This window comes from Panthera pardus, unplaced genomic scaffold, assembly GCF_024362965.1.
Source record: "Panthera pardus isolate Hobbes unplaced genomic scaffold, ASM2436296v1 HiC_scaffold_8, whole genome shotgun sequence".
Lineage (NCBI taxonomy): Eukaryota > Metazoa > Chordata > Mammalia > Carnivora > Felidae > Panthera > Panthera pardus.
In genome coordinates this window covers 5,856,744-5,876,133 of record NW_026527013.1, presented here as the reverse complement: position 1 = coordinate 5,876,133, position 19,390 = coordinate 5,856,744, and the positions used below count along the sequence as shown (strand labels likewise).

The 19,390-nt window shown below is 51.1% G+C and overlaps 2 protein-coding genes across 2 annotated transcripts in view; one reads left to right on the top strand and one right to left on the bottom strand.

The window, feature by feature from the left end:
• ELAVL1 (ELAV like RNA binding protein 1) overlaps positions 1-19,390 on the bottom strand; it is a 39,682-nt gene that overhangs the window by 19,297 nt on the left and 995 nt on the right. Inside the window, exon 2 of the mRNA XM_053898206.1 lies at positions 6,823-7,010. Within this exon, the coding sequence (XP_053754181.1) occupies positions 6,823-6,994 (172 nt within the window). The 5' untranslated portion in view covers positions 6,995-7,010. The remainder of the gene's footprint in view (positions 1-6,822; positions 7,011-19,390) is intronic.
• Positions 16,241-19,390, top strand: part of LOC128775653 (translation initiation factor IF-2-like) — a 29,702-nt gene continuing 26,552 nt past the window's right edge. The window contains exon 1 of the mRNA XM_053898063.1: positions 16,241-16,348. Coding sequence (XP_053754038.1) covers positions 16,241-16,348 — 108 coding nt within the window. The remainder of the gene's footprint in view (positions 16,349-19,390) is intronic.

Genomic DNA, 19,390 nt, shown 5'->3' with positions numbered 1-19,390 from the left:
TCTGCAGACCCTCAATGGTCTATACTCAGAGTGGGCACCTGGGGGAGGCCCTCACTTCCCAAAGCAGGCCCCCAAGTTCCTGTTTCTCTAACAGGGTCTATAAGCCGTGCAGGGTAATGACACAGCTCCCGAGGGCCTGCCTCAAGCTCAAGGACCCAAGAGGTCAGGCAGGTGTACTTCCAATCTCCTTACGGATGATTCTCCTGTCCCTTAGACACGGTGAACCTGCTAGAATCAAGGCCGCGAAGACCCATCAGGTGTTGCTCCCTCATTTAGGGCAATGGAAGACAAGCCCTGACAGAGGAAGGTCTGAGGCCTGGTGGTGGAACAGGGGCAGCGCTCAGGCAGGGCACGGATCCTGCACAGGCTGCTGGGACTTACAGAGGGCAGGCAGGGCCTGCCTGGGGTCGGTGCTGGCAGGGGAGGTCAAGCAGACCCCCAGGGTGAAGATCTAGGGGAGGGGGAGGGGGCAGCAGATGAGAAAGAAAACGGCCAAGGATGAAGCATGAATAAACTCTGGGTTTGAGGCCAAGGGGTATCCCAGAAGCCAGTGCTCCCCCCAGCTCACGCCATCCCCGCACTGCGGGAAGAGCTTGGCTTCTTTCACTTGGTCCTGAACCAGAACTGCCGTCCTCCAGAAAGCTTACATCACAGATGTTCAAACAGCCCAGACTGGCTGACTGAGCAGGCCTGGGCAGGGCCTGACACTAGGGTCTCTCCTGGTGGCCAGCAGGCCAAGAGCCGCTGCCTGGAGAATATGGAGGCTGCCTCCTTGCGAGCACTACTCATGCCCTGCCGGGTGGCCTCTGAGCCAATGCTCTTCCATTTCCAAACACCACTCTCTCTAGACAAGGTTATTCATTTATTTTGAGAGAGAGAGCGAGCGAGCGAGCGAGCAGGGGAGGGGCAGAAAGAAAGGGACAGAGAATCCCAAGCAGCCAGCGCAGAGCCCGATGTAGAACTCGAACCCATGAACCGCGAGATCACGACCCAAGCCGAGATCAAGAGTCGGACGGTTAACCAACAGAGCCACCCAGGCACCCCTAGAAGAGGTTAAAACCTAGAGACAATGCCCTGGCATCTCGTGTTACATTTGCCATCCAGAGCAGCCAGATATAATGTTTTCATCCCTCAGTGTTTCTCAAATCCACCTGGGGTGGACAGCTGAGGGAGGGGAACACCCTGAGGACAGGCACTCCCCTGCAACGTGAGAGGGCGCGTAGAGCCCAGTTCTTCCTTTATTTTAAAAAAAATTTGAGGCGTGCCTGGGTGGCCCCGTTGGTTAAGCATCTGACTTTGGCTCAGGTCATGATTTCACAGTTTGTGAGTTTGAGCCCCACGTCGGGCTCTGTGCTGACGGCTCGGAGCCTGGAGCCTGCTCTGAAGTCTGTGTTTCCCTCTCCCTCAGCCTCTTCCCCGCTAGTGCTCTGTCTCTCAAAAATAAATAAACGTTAAAAGAAAATTTTACTTTTATCTTTTTTAAACTACTTTCCTTTTTTTTTTTTAAGTTTATTTATTTGGGTGGGAGGGTGCAGAGAAAAAGGGGAAGAGACAGAATCCCAAGCAGGCTGCGCACTGTCTGCAGAGTCCAACGCAAAACTCGATCCCATGAACCCGGGGAGATCACGACCTCAGCTGAGATCAAGAGTCAGACGCTTAACCGACTCACCACCCAGGCGCCCCTAGAGCTCTTCCTTTTTAGATGTCTGCGGGGGTTCAAGGGAAGACTTCACAGCGGGAGGAGTAGGTCTTGGGCGAGTTAATGAGACGATGAGCAAGAAACAGCGAATGCCCCCACGAGAAAGAAAATGGGCAAAGGACAAGAAGGGTATTTTATAAAAGAAGAGTACAAACAGCCACTAGAACGTCACTAGAGTGAATGACCACCCCAATCAGATGTCATTTGTGACTCAGGTTGGGCAAGATGAGAAACGCCCCTGGCCCAGTCGACGGCACGAGTGTCAACTGGTGACAGGGTCCAGGAAGGTACACACCCTCCCATCTAATGGTCCATTTCTAGAAGACCCCCAATGCGAACGAGCGGTGAGGGAAGGTTTGCACCAGGATACTTCTCAGCGGGGTTTGTAAATACGGAAATGTGGTCACAAGCTGCCGTGAACTCAGAATCTCCATACAGCAGAACACTGTGCCGCTCTTCTGACAAGACTGCTTTATGTTCAATGACAGAAAAGCAGTCACAGGTACAGGAAGAAAAGTTTCCAGCACAGCTTGAGTGGTGCAAGCCCATTTTTCTAAAAACACGTAGTTGCTTATGACCACAAACGTGGAAAGAAAAAAGTATGGAAGGACACAAACCACAAAGCTAACAGTGGTGGGATTTGGGGTAATTTAAACTTTTCCTTTTTGCCTCACACTGTTGTTGTTGATATACAGAACAAAGGTGATTCACATGAAGAAAACAAAAAGCGGCCAGGCTGGCTTGGTGTGGAAGGGTTTTCCTACAGAGGGAACAATATCTGCAAAATCGTGAGACTGTAAGAGAAGGGCCTGTCTGGGGAGTGACGAGCAGCTCAGTCAGGGCTGAGAGGAGGGTGAGTGGAGAGCACAGCGGCTAGGGAGGAGGAGGACAGCGCCCCAGAGACCTGGGAGCCACAGGCAGGAGTGTGGGCTCTATCCTGACCAGAGGTGCGTGGCAATGAGCCAGAAGCCGAGCGAATGGGCTGGAGGCTGGGGACCAAGTGGCCAGCAGGACAGACAGTCCAGGAGGGTGGAGGCTGGCTCCTGGGCCATATGGCAACTGCAGAGGGGCCAGACCCCAGGCAGAGAGTGGGACAGGGCTGCACAGTAGGGCCAGCTAGGGACTGTGGATGGAACAGGCAGCAATAAATACATGTCCCCAACACGGGGCCTGGGGCCTGGCCAGCCAGAAACATGCTGCATCTTGGAAGCCAGCATGTCAGACGTTCCCAAATATTCCCGATAACCCAGCCACCACCCGTTCCTCGTTCCTCCCGTCACCAGTGCCTGGCCAATGGCTGGCACTCAATAAATATTTGCGGAGCAAATCAACGTCCATGCTGATCTGCATTCTTCTCCAATCGCTAGACCTATTCATTCATTCATTCATTCATTCATTCATTCAACAAGCACTGATTATGGTCGTATCTACGGACATATGGGGTTTCTGCTTCTGAGAACCATATGGACCTACTGGACCAAAAAGTTCTAACTTCAGTACAGTGTGGAAGCCCACACTGCCAGCTGCCTGGTTGCTATGGGAACCCAGACCAGGAGCAGCATCTAATGCTGACATGGCTGAGCAGAGAAGGTGCCCTAAAGCAAGCAGGGCCGGGGACTAAGAGTTTTAAAGCAGGTGAGTGACAGGGTCACATGTGGAGTGATAAAGAGATTCCTTTGCCGCGGTGAAGAGAACCATCTGGAGGGAACACAGATGGCTGGTTAAGAGGCCAGAACGCTAGTGCAGGCAGACAGTGATGTGGCCTCATCTAGATCTGAGGCAGCGGGTGGGGGCGGGAGGAAAAGGGGTGGAAGCACCCAGAAGGATGAATGCCAGGGACACGCGTCAAAGGTCATGCTTAGATCTCTGACTGGAGTCACTGAGTGAACCCGGTGTCGTCTGTTAAGATGCAGATGCTGAGAAACAAGAAAGCAGCTGGTGGGACAGAGTCCAGGTCAGTCCGGAAAACCCTGAAGTTGAGGGGTCGAGGGGTGTGAAGCTCGGGAGAGCAGTCCCCCTGACACACAGGCGGCAGACTGAGGATAAAGTGAAGCTATGGAGGGGCGTCTGCTCTCCCCAGGACGGGCTTAGGGAGGAGCAGCGTGGGAATAACCCGAAAGACTAAGTGAATGGTTGGGAAGGAGCTGCAGGAGAGGCAAAGCAAGGCCTCAGGCAGGTGGTTTGTGGGAGCCAAGGGGGAGAGGAAGCTTCCAGAAGGAAGAGGAGACAGTCCACTGACAGCTCTGTGAATGGGAGGGGAGGGAGGACAACAACTAGTGGTTCTCACAGGGAGGAGGGGGAGGATTCTGGGGACACCCGGTAATGTCTGGGGCATGTTTCAGTTGTCGTGACTCAGAAGATGCCACAGGACATAGCAGGTGGGAGCGAGCAATGCTGCTCCACATCCCACAATGCACAAGATGCCCCCCCCCCCCCCCCCCGCCGTCCAAGAATGATCCAGTCCCAAATGTCAGGAGTGCTCAAGTGGAAAAATCCTGCTAGAGGAAGTCAGAGAATCTCAGCAAGGATTCTCAAAGAGGACAGATGCTGGAGCGTGTCGGAACGCTGGTCAGGCGGCCCCAAAGACCCAGGCAAGCACGCACTTGCCTGGCCAGAGGCTCCCGGGATGGAGAAGCGCCAGGATAGAACAGAGGTAGAGGTGGCTGTTATTTTCATTACGAGGTGAAAGACAGTCATGGGCCAAGAATGAAGGGTGCAAACGGGCCTGAAGTGGTTGCTGGGAGGGCCGGGGAGGCCTGTGTGGCAGGCTGAGCTCAGCTGGGAATTTGATTCCACGGGGCACCTGTGTGTCTGGATGCAGGACTCTCTCCGGCCAGGAGGAAGAAGCCGTGAACGTATCCGTGTCTGGGGTTTCACCAGAGCAGCGGAACAGAGGACAAAGGGGCAGCAAGGCCGGCGAGGTTTTCACACGCTGGCGGCAGGACAGAGGTGGGAACACAGTAAGCTTTCCGGGAAGGTCCGGTCATCCAACTTAAGGAACTGCTAGCAAGATGCCGAGCTGAAATCGAGCCTGGGCTCACCTACTCCACAATTCTTGGTACCCTTTACTTATCTTGCCCGAAGAGAAGAAAAAGTTTATCTCTGAAGTGAAATAATTTCCAAATTACTCTTTGCTGCTTTTACCTCCTTCCCCGAACCAGCTCTCTCTGGCCTGATCTCGCCAAACCTAGGTGTTCCTATTAACATAGCTCACATTCCTTTGAAAACCACAACAAGTGAACAGACAAAGAAGCCAGGTACCACGAGAATGCTGGCAAAATCGGAATGCAAGGCTCAGGAACATCCACGGGGCTAAAAATTCCCTTCCACCAGAACACAAAAGGAGAAAGGCAAGACTTGTTAGTAGCATAGGAGAATTTTAAAATGCCTCTGAACAAGGACTCTCTTATTCAGGATGGTCTCCTGAAACAGGAGAAAGATAATGGCTTCTAGAACATTCTAACACTGTTCAACTTGGGTATTAGCTACAATTCCTATTTAGAAGATCTGTATTAAAATCACACTCTCTCAGAATTGGGAGAGTCCTTAAAAGACTTTTGAATTCAATGCCCCCTCTGAGGAACTAATTCTCTGTACAGCAGTCAGCTGGCCTCTCCAGGACTTATCCCAGGGACAGGAATCTTCAGGTTACCAGCAAAAGCTGAGAGTGGATGAAGTAGGACGATGGGTACCTGGGGTCCCGTACGTTACTCTACTTTTATGTAGATTTGAATACAAGAAGGTATTATCTTATTTCTGTAATAAAGGTTTGTTGTTTTTTTTAAGTTTTAAATTAGTTTTCAGTGACAGAATCATAGCCCCACAGCCCAGGGTGGCAGCCAGAGCCCTCCTGGGGGGACTGCCCATTGCTCAGCTCACCAGAGAAGAGAGGAAGGGGGGGAGGAGGGGGGAGAGGAGGGAGAGGGAGAGGAGGGAGAGGGAGAGGAGGGAGAGGGGGAGGAGGGAGAGGGGGAGGAGGGAGAGGGGGAGGAGGGAGAGGGGGAGGAGGGAGAGGGGGAGGAGGGAGAGGGGGAGGAGGGAGAGGGGGAGGAGGGAGAGGGGGAGGAGGGAGAGGGGGAGGAGGGAGAGGGGGAGGAGGGAGAGGGGGAGGAGGGAGAGGGGGAGGAGGGAGAGGGGGAGGAGGGAGAGGGGGAGGAGGGAGAGGGGGAGGAGGGAGAGGAGGGGGAGGAGGGAGAGAAGGGGGAGGAGGGAGAGGGGGAGGAGGGAGAGAAGGGGGAGGAGGGAGAGAAGGGGGAGGAGGAGAACAGGGGCATGGGGAAGAAGGGGGGGAAGAAGGGGAGGGGGAGGAGGAGGAAGAGGGAGGAGGAAGAGGGCAGCTCCCTAAAACAATGCTCCTCCCTGGGGACAAAAGGAAGGAAGCGCTTTGTAGCACCTGGTCTTTCCATGTTTTGCTCCTTGAAAACCATGCTCTCAGGACGGAGGCTGCTCCATAAGGATGGCCTTCTCAGGTGTCTGCAAACCCGTTCGAGGCGACTAAGGATCAGGATGTGGGAGCCACCATCCTCACTTTACGTCGGGTGCCACTGAGGCTTAGGGGTCGCACACGGAGGCAGCGGGGAGAGCGGGGTTTGCAGCCGGCACCCGACCCTACTGCCTGCCTGCTGATCGGCTGCCCTGCTCCGGCTCCACAAGAGGTCAAGCTCCGTGCGTCTCAGACGTTCCAGCTGATGTGACTGCGTGACAGCAAACAGCACAGCCCACAGCCCAGGAAGGGCCGCCCAGGGGGACGCTCCATGTTCTGCCACGGGCCAGCGTCGCTTCCACAGGTGGGACCGAGCCGGGCCAGGCTGTCGTTCTCTGGTCTCTTACAGCTCTGAGCGGTCCTCATTGCGGGGGTTTCCTCGTTTTCCCTCCCCTCCCACCACTGCACTTTGTATGTACGCGCACGCTGGCTTACGATGAACTCTTGGGAACCTATGTCCAAATCTTAACGCCAGGGCCAGGGCAAAGTAGAGCCTGAGATAAAAACGAAACTTCACAGCCATCGGCTCGAGGCTGCGGCCCCTTCTGCACGAAGGAGCACTGCAGAGCCGCCGGCCAAGGAGGCAGTGCCCCGCGGGAGGACCACGAGCTCCCCTCGCAAACCCTCTCGGTTCCTTTACCTGCTACTTTATCCCGAATGAGTTTTGCAGATTCGACTTCACCGATGCTGCTGAACAGACTCCGTAACTCATCCTGGGTCATGTTCTGAGGGAGGTAGTTGACAATTAAATTCGTTCTCCCGATGTCATCCCTGCAGTCTTCGGCCATGTGGTCTTCATAACCATTAGACATTGTATTTTTTAAAAATCTGAGACAGAGAAGAAAAAAAAAAAGTCAAGTAAATTCCAAGTGTCCACATTGCAGGACATTAAGGCAAAACACCGTGACTGGCACTTCGGGGTTTTCTTTTCAACGCTACAAGTTCAACTCAGGTCCACATGAAACCATGCCCACGGATGTTTACAGCGGCTTCATTCGTAATCGTCCGGAAACCGGAAGCAGCCAACCTGCCCTTCAACAGGCGAGTGGAGAAAGAGACTCCAACTGTCTGGTGCGTTCACACAACGGAGTGTTATTCTGTGACAGGAAGAAATGAGCTACGGGGCCGGAGACTTGGGGCAGCCTCAAGTGTACATTGCTAAGTGTGAAAGGCTACGCACTGTCTGACCCCAATTATATGACACTGCGGAAAAGACGAGACTCTAAAGCCAGTAAGAAGACCAGTGATTGTCGGGGGTTAGGAGGGAGGGAGGGAAGAACAGCAGAGCACAGAGGATTTTTAGGGCAGCCAAACTATTCTGTGTGATCTTTTCACGGTGCGTGCGTGTTATCACACATCTGTCCAAACCCGCAGAACGTACAACACAAAGAGCGGAACCCTAAGGCAAACCGTACAGATTCTTTAGTTCTAACAAAGCACCACACCAACACAAGATGTGACTAACGGGGAAGACTGTGCGCTGGGGGCGGAACCTTTCTGCGACCCGAAAGCCGCTCTAAAACAAAACAAAGCAGCTTCAAGCTCAACCATTTCTCTTCCCAAGGAGCTTCTAAAAGCCTACAAATAGGAGGGCCTGGCTAGCTCAGTCAGTGGAGCAAGTGGCTTTTTTTTTTTTTTTAAAGTTTCTGTATTTATTTTGAGAGTGCGAGTGCGGGAGGGGCGGGGGGGGGGGGAGAGAGAATCCCAAGCAGGCTCTGCGCCATCAGCACAGAGCCCTGACGCAGGGGGCTCGACCCCATGAACCGTGAGATCATGACCTGAGCCGAAATCAAGAGTCCAACGCTTAAATGACTGAGCCACCCAGGTGCCCCTGGAGCGTGTGACTCTTGATTTCAGGGTCATGGGTTCCACAGAGCTGACTTAAAAAACAAAACAAAACAACACCCACAAACAATTCTAGCGCCGTAACTCAAGCTCCTGTGAAAAGCGTCCGGGCCATCTCAAGAGCCTTCTCTCATCTCCGCGTGCACTACTGGTGCAGCTGGGTACTAAGGAGCCCGCGACGTGCACCTGAGCACCCTGACTCAGACGGCCTGTCTGGCCTCAGGCAGGCAGACGACGGCAATCTGCATCCCTTTATTCCGAAGGCCACAGCCACGGAACTGGGAGAGGTTAGGGTTTCTCCACCAGAGGCACTTGGTCTTCAGAGGCTGCAGGCTCTGGAATGCCGCTGGCCGCCCGCAGAAGCCTTCACTTTCGGGGGGAAGCATCACAGCACAGAGATGGCTTCAGAGCGGAGTCCAGATCAGTGCAGCCGAGAGCACCAGGACGGCTCCTCTGGAGGCACAACTGGCCGTGCGGCTGCCACATCTAAGATGTCCCACGTCCCTGCCTCTAACTATGCAGGCACTCGCTCCCATGGGGCTGAAGTGTCATCTCTGAGAAAGGGGCCCTGCGGCCCACCAGCCGGGAGGTCTCGGGGGCGGCCCACCCCTTTCTCCAGATGCCTCCTGCCCAGCCCTGTTTTGACGCTTGAGAACCCGGTGCCCGCTGTCAGGAGCACTCACGCAGCCTTCTTCAAAAATAGCCTTGCCTGCGGTTATGTAAAAACCTGAACACAGCTCCCACCTCCCCCCCTGAGTCAGCACTGAGAGAGGAGTTAGGTGTGGTGTGTTTTGTATTTTATTACTTTATTTTTTTCCTGCGGGAAACATTTGGCTCTTCTCTACCTTCCCACTTCCTAATTTGCTTCCGACCACACACAACGTGCAAAGTTAGTCCACTCTCCCAGCATTTCTTTTATTTATTTGAAAATGTTCTATTCTCCCTGTTCTCTATAAAATAGGTTAGCATCGAAAGAAATGACTGGAAAGTCAGACTTCATAAGATTAAGAACTTCTGTATGGCAAAAGACACCATACACAGACAAACAGCGGACTTGGAGAAAATACGTGCTACACCTATTACATTATTTAGGTCGGTGGTTCTCAGCTGGGGTGACCTGGCGCTCCCAGGGGACACCGGGCATGGTCTGGAGACCCTTTTGGTTATCACGAATACAGGTGGTGGTGTGCCACTGGCACCTAGTGGGTAGAGGTCAGCGATGCTGTTAAACATCTCAAAAGGCCCAGGATGGCCCCCCCCCCCGCAACCAAGAAACGTCCCGCCCCAAATGTCAATACTCCCAAGGCTGAGACCACTTGATTCAGAGCATCTACAAATTCATAAGAAAAAAGACACATCACTAACAGAGAGTGGACAATGGATATGAGTCACAACTAATAGACGCTGGCAGTTCAAATGGCTAATAAACCATGGAGAGCTCAAATTCATGAATAATGAGGAAAATGTCAAAAAAGATGCCACCTTCTGGCAGTCAGACAGAAGACCACCCAGAATGGATAAAATCCAATGTGACTAAGGATCAGGGGGGAAAACACCCTCACACACCATTGATACAAGTATATGATGGTACAAACTTTTTGGCAGATAACCTGCAGTGTCTATGAAAAAAAAATTTTTTTAACTTTTTTATGTTTATTTATTTTTGAGAAAGAGAGAGACAGAATGCAAGCAGGGGGAGGGGCAGAGAGAGAGAGAGAGAGAGAGAGAGAGAGACACAGAATCCAAAGCAAGCTCCAGGCTCTGAGCTGTCAGCACAGAGCCGAACGTGGGGTTTCAACTCACGAACCATGAGATCAGGAGCCGAGCTGAAGTCGGACGCTTAACTGACTGAGCTACCCAGGTACGCCCCTATGAAAATTTTTAATACAAATGCTACCCTCTGATTTAGAACCGTAGGAATCTGTTCTCCAGGAATAATCACATACGTGCAGGGAAGTATGTGAGGAACCCATGATCCCATAGCTCATACGATGGTAGACAGAATCGAAATGTGAGTTAGAGAATGGTTAAATAAATACCAATTTTCAGTAGAAGGCATGGGACCACCAGCAATACTGGACTCACTCATGAAAAACTCTACGAATCTGTTAAAGCATCTGCAGCCACAAGTCTTTAAGATAGATTAGCATAAAAACAAACAAACCAACCAACCACGTCTGCTAAAGCCTGAACCAAAGTGCAAGGGTTAACTCTGAAAAATTAAAATGCACAAGGAAGTCTGCTCAAAAGGTGATTCAAACATTTATCTTCTTTCCTTTCTCCTTTCTCTCTCCCTCTCCTCACCTTTGTTCTGAGTTAGGCACCTACTGTTCTGCCTTCTCCCTCCCCCTGCTTTCACCAGTGATGAACTGGGCAATAATTACCCCATTCTCATTATTCAGAGTGCAGTGTCCTCTCTGTTTGGTAAAAAAAGGACTTTTTTTCTTTTAAGTTTATTTATTTACTTGACAGAGTGCGTGCACAAAAGAGGGGCAGGGGTGGGAGACAGAATCCCAAGGAGGCTCTGCGCTGTCAGCACAGAGCCTCCGCCCCCCCTCCCCAATGTGTGGCTCAATCTCACAAACCATGAATGACACCATAACCTGAGCTGAAATTAAGAGTTGGAGATAAACCAACTGAGCCACCTAGGCGCCCCAAAAAGATGACTTTCTAAAACAGTGGTTGGCAAACCATGGTCTGTGGACCAAATATGGCCCACCACCTGTTTTTACAAATAAAGTTTTATTGGCACATAGCTATACTCTTTTGTTTATGTATTGTCTGTGGCTGCTTTTGCACTACAGTGACATAGTTGAGTAGTTGTGACAGAGACCATATGGCCCAAAAAGCTGAAAATATTTACCATCTGGTTCTTTACAGAAGAAGTGTGCCGACCTCTGTTCTAAAATATAAAAACAGAAAATTTCTCTCTCTTTAAAAAAAATTTTTTTTATGTTTATTTATTTTTGAGAGAGAGAGAAAGAGACAGAGTGCAAGCAGGAGAGGGGCAGAGAGAGAAGGAGACACAGAATCTGAAGCAGGCTCCAAGCTCTGAGATGTCAGCACAGAGCCTGACATGGGGCTTGAACTCACAAACTGTGAGATCATGACCTGAGCCAAAGTCCGATGCTTAACCAACTGAGTTACCCAGATGCCTCCCCCTCTCTTTTTAATATTTATTTATTTTTGAGAGAGAAAGAGAGAGTGTACAAGGGAGGCGCAGAGAGAAAGGGAGACACAGAATCTAAAGAATCTGAAGCAAGCTCCACGCTGTCAGTGCAAAGTCCAATGTGGGGCTCGAACCCATGAACTCAAAATCATGACCTGAGCTGAAACCAAGAGTCGGATGCTCAACTGACTGAGCCACCCAGGCACCCCAAAAACAGAAAATTTCTAAGAGAAAATCTTTGTGACATTGGGTGAGGCAAAGATTTCTTAGACACCACACCAAATGCACAATCCACTTTAAAAAATTGATAAAGTGAGTATCATCAAAATGTAAAACTTTTGCTTTGCAAAAGACACTGCGAGGAAAATTACAGTCTACAGACTGGAAGAAAATAATTGCAAATCAGGTATCTGAAAAAGGACTTGTATCCAGAATATACACTTTTTTTTTTTTTTTAACTCTCAAAACTTAACAAGACAACAACCTAATTTTAAGGGAGGGGTAAAAAAAATTAAACTAAACTAATTAAAAACAAATTTTTGAATGTTTATTTATTTTTGAGAGAGAAAGAGAGAGAGAGAAAGAGAGAGAGAGAATGGAGGAGGGGCAGAGAGAGGGAGACACAGAATCTGAAGCAGGCTTCAGGCTCTGAGCTGTCAGCACAGAGCCTGATGCGGGGCTCAAACCCACAAACCATGAGATCATGACCTGAGCTGAAGTTGGACGCTTAACAGACTGAGCCACCCAGGCACCCCTAATTAAAAAAAAATTTTTTTTAATGTTTATTTATTATTGAAAGTCAGAGAGAGTCAGAGTGTGAGCAGGGGAGGGGCAGAAGGAGAGGGAGACACAGAATCCAAAGCAGGCTCCAGGCTCTGAGCTGTCAGCACAGAGCCCAACGCGGGGCTTGAACCCACAAACCGCGAGATCATGACCTGAGCCGAAGTCGGACACTTAACCGACTGAGCCACCCAGGCACCCCTAAACTAAACTAATTTTAAAGATACCATCTCAAAAATAAATAAATGTTAAAAAAAAATTAAAAAAAAAAAAAAAAAAAAGGGGCGCCTGGGTGGCTCAGTCGGTTGAGCGTCCGACTTCGGCTCAGGTCATGATCTCATGGTCCGTGAGTTCAAGCCCCGCGTCGGGCTCTGTGCTGACAGCTCAGAGCCTGAAGCCTGATTCCGATTCTGTGTCTCCCTCTCTCTGACCCTCCCCCGTTCATGTTCTGTCTCTCTCCATCTCAAAAATAAATAAATGTTAATAAAAAAAATTTTTAAAGATAAACAAAGATGTGAACAAACAACACACCAAAGGAGATATATGGATGGCAAACAGACATGTGAAAAGATGCCTGATATTATTACTTATTAGGGAAATGCAAATTTAAACTACACTGAGATACCGTTACTCATCTGGAATGAGAATACTCCCAATCCATTTAAAATGCCTAAAACAAAATAAAACAAAAGCAGGCAAACAACAACAAAACAGACAATCTCAAGTTCTGGTGAGGATGTGGAGAAACCGGAGAATTTTCGTGCATCGCTGGTGGAAAATGCAAAAATGTTACAGTCGCTTTGGAAAATGTACGGGCAGCGCCTGACAGTTAAACACTTTCCGTGAAACCAAGCAATCCTATACTAGTCGTCATACAAGAGAAATGCAAACCTGTGCTCATACAGAAACCCCCACACAAGTGTTTACAGCAGCTTGATTCATCAACACCCTAACCGGGCGCAGCTCAAGCGCCCCTCAAGCCATCAGTGGCGAGACTATGGAAGGCTGCACAATGTGGTTCTGCTCACCAATAAAACAGCATTCCCTATCCACGCAACTTGGATGAATCTCAAATACATTTCGCAGAGTGAAAGAAACCCGACTCCAAGGCCACATACCACACGAGACCGTTCTGGAAAAGGCAAAACCATAGGGATGGATCGGTGGTTGCCAGGGGCAGGGAGCAACGGCAGCATGGAGCACACAGCGGGAGCACCAGGGGGCATTTTTGCTTCATGGGGGGAGTTGGGGGGGTGGTGTGCAACTTTCCCAGGTCTTGATTGTGGAGGTAGTAACACGACTCTATGCATTTGCCAAAACTCAAAGAACTCTACAAAAGGAGCGAACTGGAAGATAAATTTTAAAAGATTTAAAGAGTGGACCTTATCCCCCAGCACCCTGCCTCCTCCTGACACCCTGGGTGAGGCTGAGTAGCCCCTGCAGGCCCAGTTCTTGGTCAACCGGCAACAGTGGAGAAACTCAAACTCTAAACGCAGGGTTTCTCGATGCTTCAGGGCTGCCCCACCCTGCTCTCTGGGTCCCTTCCCCTGACCCTTCCAAATCCACATCGCTAACCCAGCCCAAGCTCGCTACTGGCGAGCACCAATCACAGCTGGGCCTTCGTCTCTGTCCGACCATCAGTGACTTCCAAGTCATAGCCACTTCTGGCCACCTCGCAGCTCACCAGGCCGTGCCCTCTCACTCAGCGGTCTCTGCACGTGGACTCCTCCCGGTCAACACATTGGGCATTCCCTGTCAGTGGTGTCCCCACTCACTGAGGCTCGGAGATTCATGACTTTGCTCAGGGTCAGTCGTCCCGCTGTTAAGAAGCGGCAGGGCCAGCCAGGCCTCTGACGGTCACTCCAGAGAGCCTCCCATGGACAAAACATAAGGCCCTTCGTGATGGGGCCCCTGGCTCCAACTTCCTCCCCAGCAAGCTGCAGACCTTGTTGCCGTGTCTCTGTGCTGGCTGCTCCTCTTGCAGAGAGTGTCTGCCCTCTCCATCACCTCCTCACTTATCTGTGAAAAGTCCCCCCGGACAGTAGGTCGCCCTAGTTCCCTGGGCCCGTTCCGTTCCCTGGGCCCGTTCACCATCAGCCCAAACCTTTATTGATGGGCAAATCACTCTAACACCTAATTATTTGCTTTTCACCCACATCATGGCTGACAGCCTGGGGGCCCAAACCTACAGTGGTGTCCCCTAAGGGCCCCTGCCCAACCCACACTACTTGGCAAACTGTAGATAAGTCATCCAGGCACACACGGTGTGTGTGTGGGGTGGGGGGGCTGGGGGTGATGGGGGACAGACAGACACTGGGTCTCAGACCCACCTGGGAATCGTGTATTTGCCACTTGATGTTAAAGGGCGGGTGGAAATTGTATCAATAGCCTACTCATTCATTCGGTACCTTACTTTTCTGGGATCATCCATCCCATCCCACAGAATCAAACTCAATCATGGGGAATAAAAGGGGAAACTTCGTTTAGCAAAGCAATTCCTGGTGATTTGGAAACGTTTCCAGTAACTGCATACATTATGGAGAAGTCCTGCTTGGATGATCTCTGAGAGTCTTCAGTCCCACTGCACTATTTTCAACAACCCTAGCTGTCCACTAGGTCCTAGCTGTGACTCCAGCAATACTGTTCACATCAGTCATATAAGCGCTACGTGCACAGAGGCAAGACGTGTGTGTAAAAAACTTACACAGGTCAAGCAGCAAGACTAGCTCCCATCACGCCCCGGTGAGAATCCGTCTCACTTTATAGGCACCAGAGCAGGCGTGCTGAACTACTCCAGCCAGAGCAAAACTAGAACAGTCGAAGAGATCCTCAGGCTCAATCCTGACACTTCACACATCACGTGATGAGGCTCGGACTCAATGATTTCTAAGGTCCTTTCCAGATGTAAAACTCTGAGTTCTCCAAGGTAAAAGCCTCAGGAATGTAAGGTCACCCAGGAAACACGCTGGGGTGCCAGAGAAAAAGTGAACGTACCACCTGACCCAATTACAACTGCTCTGTGAGGGGAGGGCTTAAGTGAACACGGTACGTATTTCCTTACTCGCCACTTCCTGCAGCCCGTGGCCGGTAAAGCCACCTGACTGGGCCAGCCAAGGCTACGTGACAGCAATTACATATCCACCAGGCTGAGAAGCTCCGGGAAGCAGCAGGTCAGGTGAGGCTGGTGTCTGGCCCAGTCCAAGTGCTCCACAGGCCGGAGGAGACAGGATCGGCTCCACGGCCCTGCTAGAGTTTCCAGCTTCTTTCTGGCTGGTCCAGGCCACTCCAGGGCTCTCGTGCAGAGCTGCAAAGCAACACGGCACGGCGGGAAGGACTGGCCTGCCGAGTCTGACAGACCTGAGCTCCAGCACTAACCCTACTGTTAATCAGCTACACTACCGTGGAGTATGGCACTTCCTTTCCTGGAGCCTCAGTCTCCTTGTCTGCAAAACGGGGATGTTGCCGCCTGCTTCACAGCGCCTGGCACGCTTCCTGGTGCTCGGCAAGTGGCCACTTCACCGCCTCCAGGTCCACTGAGGAGCACTCTGCCTCTTTGCCCCTGGGATCCTGGAAGTGATCCAAACCTCTGATGCCATTTCTAATGGGCCGGGACTCCAGGGAAGTCACAGAGCTCACGACTACAGCCCCACACGTGTGGAAGACCCGGTTGGTGGTCTATGCTCCCTCACCATCAACCGCACGTGCAAGCTTATGGGTCAGCTCGCCTCTCAATCTGCCCAATAGAGATATCAATCTTATTCTGACCCCATCTCCTTACTCCTACTTCATTAACAAAATCAAGAGGAACATGCGCCTCCCTGACCTCGTTGTGCCCAACAGCAGACACCTTTAAACCCTCTCCTCCGATCCTTGCCCCCCTCTTCAAACCTCCTCCTCCCCTGAATTACTTCCTCTGGTGGCAGGACACATGTATCTCCCAAGCCACCTGTCTCTGTCCCCCATACCTAAGTAGGCACCAAGTTCCGCCAGATGCACATCAGCGATATGTCGCCCTCTCCCCCATCTCTCTGCCATCGTTTTTGTTCAGGTCCCTGTTATCTCTTGCCTAGACAGACTCCCAAGTGGTCTCCCTGCCACATGATTATTTCAAACCCAATCTCTCTAAATCCAATCAGGTCTTTTCCGTCCAAATCACTCCTCCACCTCCTGTCTCCCTACTTCTGTTCGTGGTGACATCAGTCTTGCCACTGGATCATCCTGGACTGTTTCCTTCCTTTGTAGAGATGTCTTTCCTCCAGTAGAGATGTCGTTTTTGGTGGGCTGCTGGATCCAGTCACTCCCGAGCCCCCTTCTGGCCCTCCTTCTCCCAAGTATACACAGAGTGCCGAACGTGTGCCAGCCAAAGAGCAAGGTACGGGGTATATAAGATAAAGGAACAGAACCCATCCCAGCCCCCAAATTCAGGCCATTACCCACCACCTCGTACCACAAAAGCCTCTTGACCAGTCCGTCCATCCTGGAGTTTCCCCCAGAAACACAAACTTCCAAGATCACCTCTTGACTGTGTCCAGAAACCCTCTACCACCTGATCCGGACATACTTTTCTAGAGTCATCTCCGAGTTCACCTTCTCGACCCCTCTGCCTGCCCAAACCAGTCCACTCAGGCTTCCGGACCTCTTTGTGCCCTCCTTTCACTCACCCGGGGCTGTTGGCTGTGCCTGAAAACTCCTGCCCACGCCTCTCTGATCACAACAACCAGTATGGACAGCAGCTCTTTCATCAAACACAAGAACCAAGCAGCAGACAACCATCTCTCTCAACGCTCTCAATGCTGTCACGACCCGCTGCTTCTCCCGGTCGCTACCTCATCTTCTACATCTATAAAGGTCTTTTCTCCCCAACTCAGGTGAGAATTTCCTCAAGGAGGCAATTTCTTCCCCTTCTCCCTGTTCCCCAGACAATGAGCAAACAGTTGCGTTTTGTGTCTTGAATCTACAAAAGTACGACCACTGACTTGGCCAAGGCACCCAGAGGCCCGGGGTCAAGTGGGGATGGACAGTTATCATAAAAGTGAGACCCCCCCCAGCACGTACGGACACGCACGGACCCGTACGGACAACACCTTCTGCCCCTTCCTGTTTCGCAGCATGTCCATGTACGTGTGTTCTATTCCAGTGGCACTTTCCTGTCTACGTCCACGTTCCCAACCACTCCTCTCGCCTTCGCTGTTTCTCTTACTGACCACTATCCTTCTACTCGTCACTCAGGGAGAGACCCAGAATCGTCCACTGCTGTCCTCTCTTGCTCACTCACGTCCCACATCTAAACACCCACTGAGTCCTGTGTCTCTTACATACCCAGCCACGTCTCAAACCCATCCCCCCTCTTTCCCTACCACTACAGCTCTGGGCCACATTCACAGCTTCTCCTACATAGAGGCAAGTGATCACCTCCTGACTGGTGTGCTGGCCTTCAGCATTATCCCCCTCCGACTCTTCCAACTGTGAACAGATCTGACTTCTTCACTTTATGGCCTAAAATCATCCATGGCTGGCCTACAGGACAACATCCAACCCCTCTGCACAGCGGCCCGCACGAGTCCTCGTGCCCTGCTTACTTCACTTTGCTTGCCCCCGAATTACCAGACTCCACGTGGTTCCCTGAACAAACCAAGAGGTTCCCACTCCCGTGCCTTTGCAGATGCTGTTCCTGTATCGTGCAAAGCTGTTCCCTGTGGTCTGTACCTGGCTAACCCCTCTCCCCGCCCCACTCCACCTCCTCCAGGAAGCATTCTGTGATCTCCTTTGCACACCAAAGCCTAGGTTAACAGTCTCCTTTCCTGTGCTTCCACACCAGTCAGTATATAACTGAAACAATCTGCCCACACACTGTAATCACCACTGCCTCCCAGAGCCTAGCAGTGGAGCGGGGAGAGTTGGTTAAAGGAGGGGAGCAAGACTCACTTCCCTTCTGCAGGCTGCTCTCCTCTGGTCTTCCCCTGACTTACAGGCTCCGGTCAGCCTCGCTGCCTCACTATTGCCACCTAGGGGCAAAAGGCAGCAACTGCACTTCCCTCACCATTCAACATTTGACTCCATTGAATGGGATGGGGACACAAGCGAGGAACAGTTGATTCTGGCGGGGGAGAGGGGAGGAGAAGGAGAGTAGCAATCAGAGGAGGCTTCAAATGGTGAGTGAGCCCTGAGTGGGGCCACAGAGCATGAGGAAAGGATCTCTAGGTGGAGGAGAACTGGGATGTGGCAGGCAGTGGGGACAACAGCAGAGAGGGTCAGAGGTTCCGGTCTAGGTGCAGGTGAAATGCAAAAGGAAGGGAGGGTTAAAATGTGCAAGACCTGGGATCCCAAACTTTAGCTTTAAAGTCACCTACAGAGGTTAAAAAAATTAAAATTTCTTCCACCCAAAAACTTTTAATCAGGAGTGACACGATCAGATCTGCAGTAAAAAAAGACAACTTTTGCTGGAGTATGAAAACATGCAAATGGGAAGTGGGGAACAAGAGAAGCAATAAGCAAGCGGCAAAAAGCCAGTGTTCTCACAATGCTCTCGTTTTCCACTTGCTGCACCATGACCTCACAGGCAGCACACCTAGACTGAAACTCTGCCTCCTCAAAACCAGTGCTTCAACATAAACATTATTTATTTCCACATTCTGAGGTATTCCTATATCTCAGCCTCTTTGTGGTCCTTGAGGTCACAAAATTTTGTTAACAGATCCCAACACAACACTTTACACACAGAAGATGCTCAATGACAACTGGACGGAATTCTCCTGGCCACTTGTGATCATAAAGGCAATAAAATTCTGTAGTTAGGAGTAAGGACTTTGAGTCTGAGGTCCTGAGTTCAAATCCCGCTTCAGCTACCCTACTGTGCGAGCCTGGTCAAAACAAGTGACCCATCTAAGCCTCGGTTTGTTTGTCCCGAAGATGTAAAGTACGCCAGCACCCATCTCAAGGGCCTGGGGATAAAGCTCTGTGAAGTGACAGGCACATAGCAAACCCTCACTAAATACTGGCGATTATTTAAACTTTACCTCTTCAGTGTTTCCCACACTCAGGCCATTGCTAGGAGCTTCCCACACTCTCAAATCCACACAGCAATTTTTCCACCCCATTTTACAGATAAGAAAACTAAGGCTCCCACAGTTGAATTTGTACAAGGTCTTGGGAGCCCTGGATACCAAGGCATCAGCGTTGTGGCTGGAGCAACTTTTAGTAAAAGATCATTCAGTCCCGTGGTGGTTTTCGTGTGTGTGATACTTTTGGCAACGTCTGAAGACATTTTTGATCTTCAGCACTGGGGGTGGGGGTGGGGGGGGGGGGGGAGATGCTGCTGGCATCTGATGGAATGCTAGTCAATAAATACTACAACGTGCATCCTACAACGCAAAGGACAGCCCTCCCCCTGCCAAACCAAGCGTGATAGACCTAA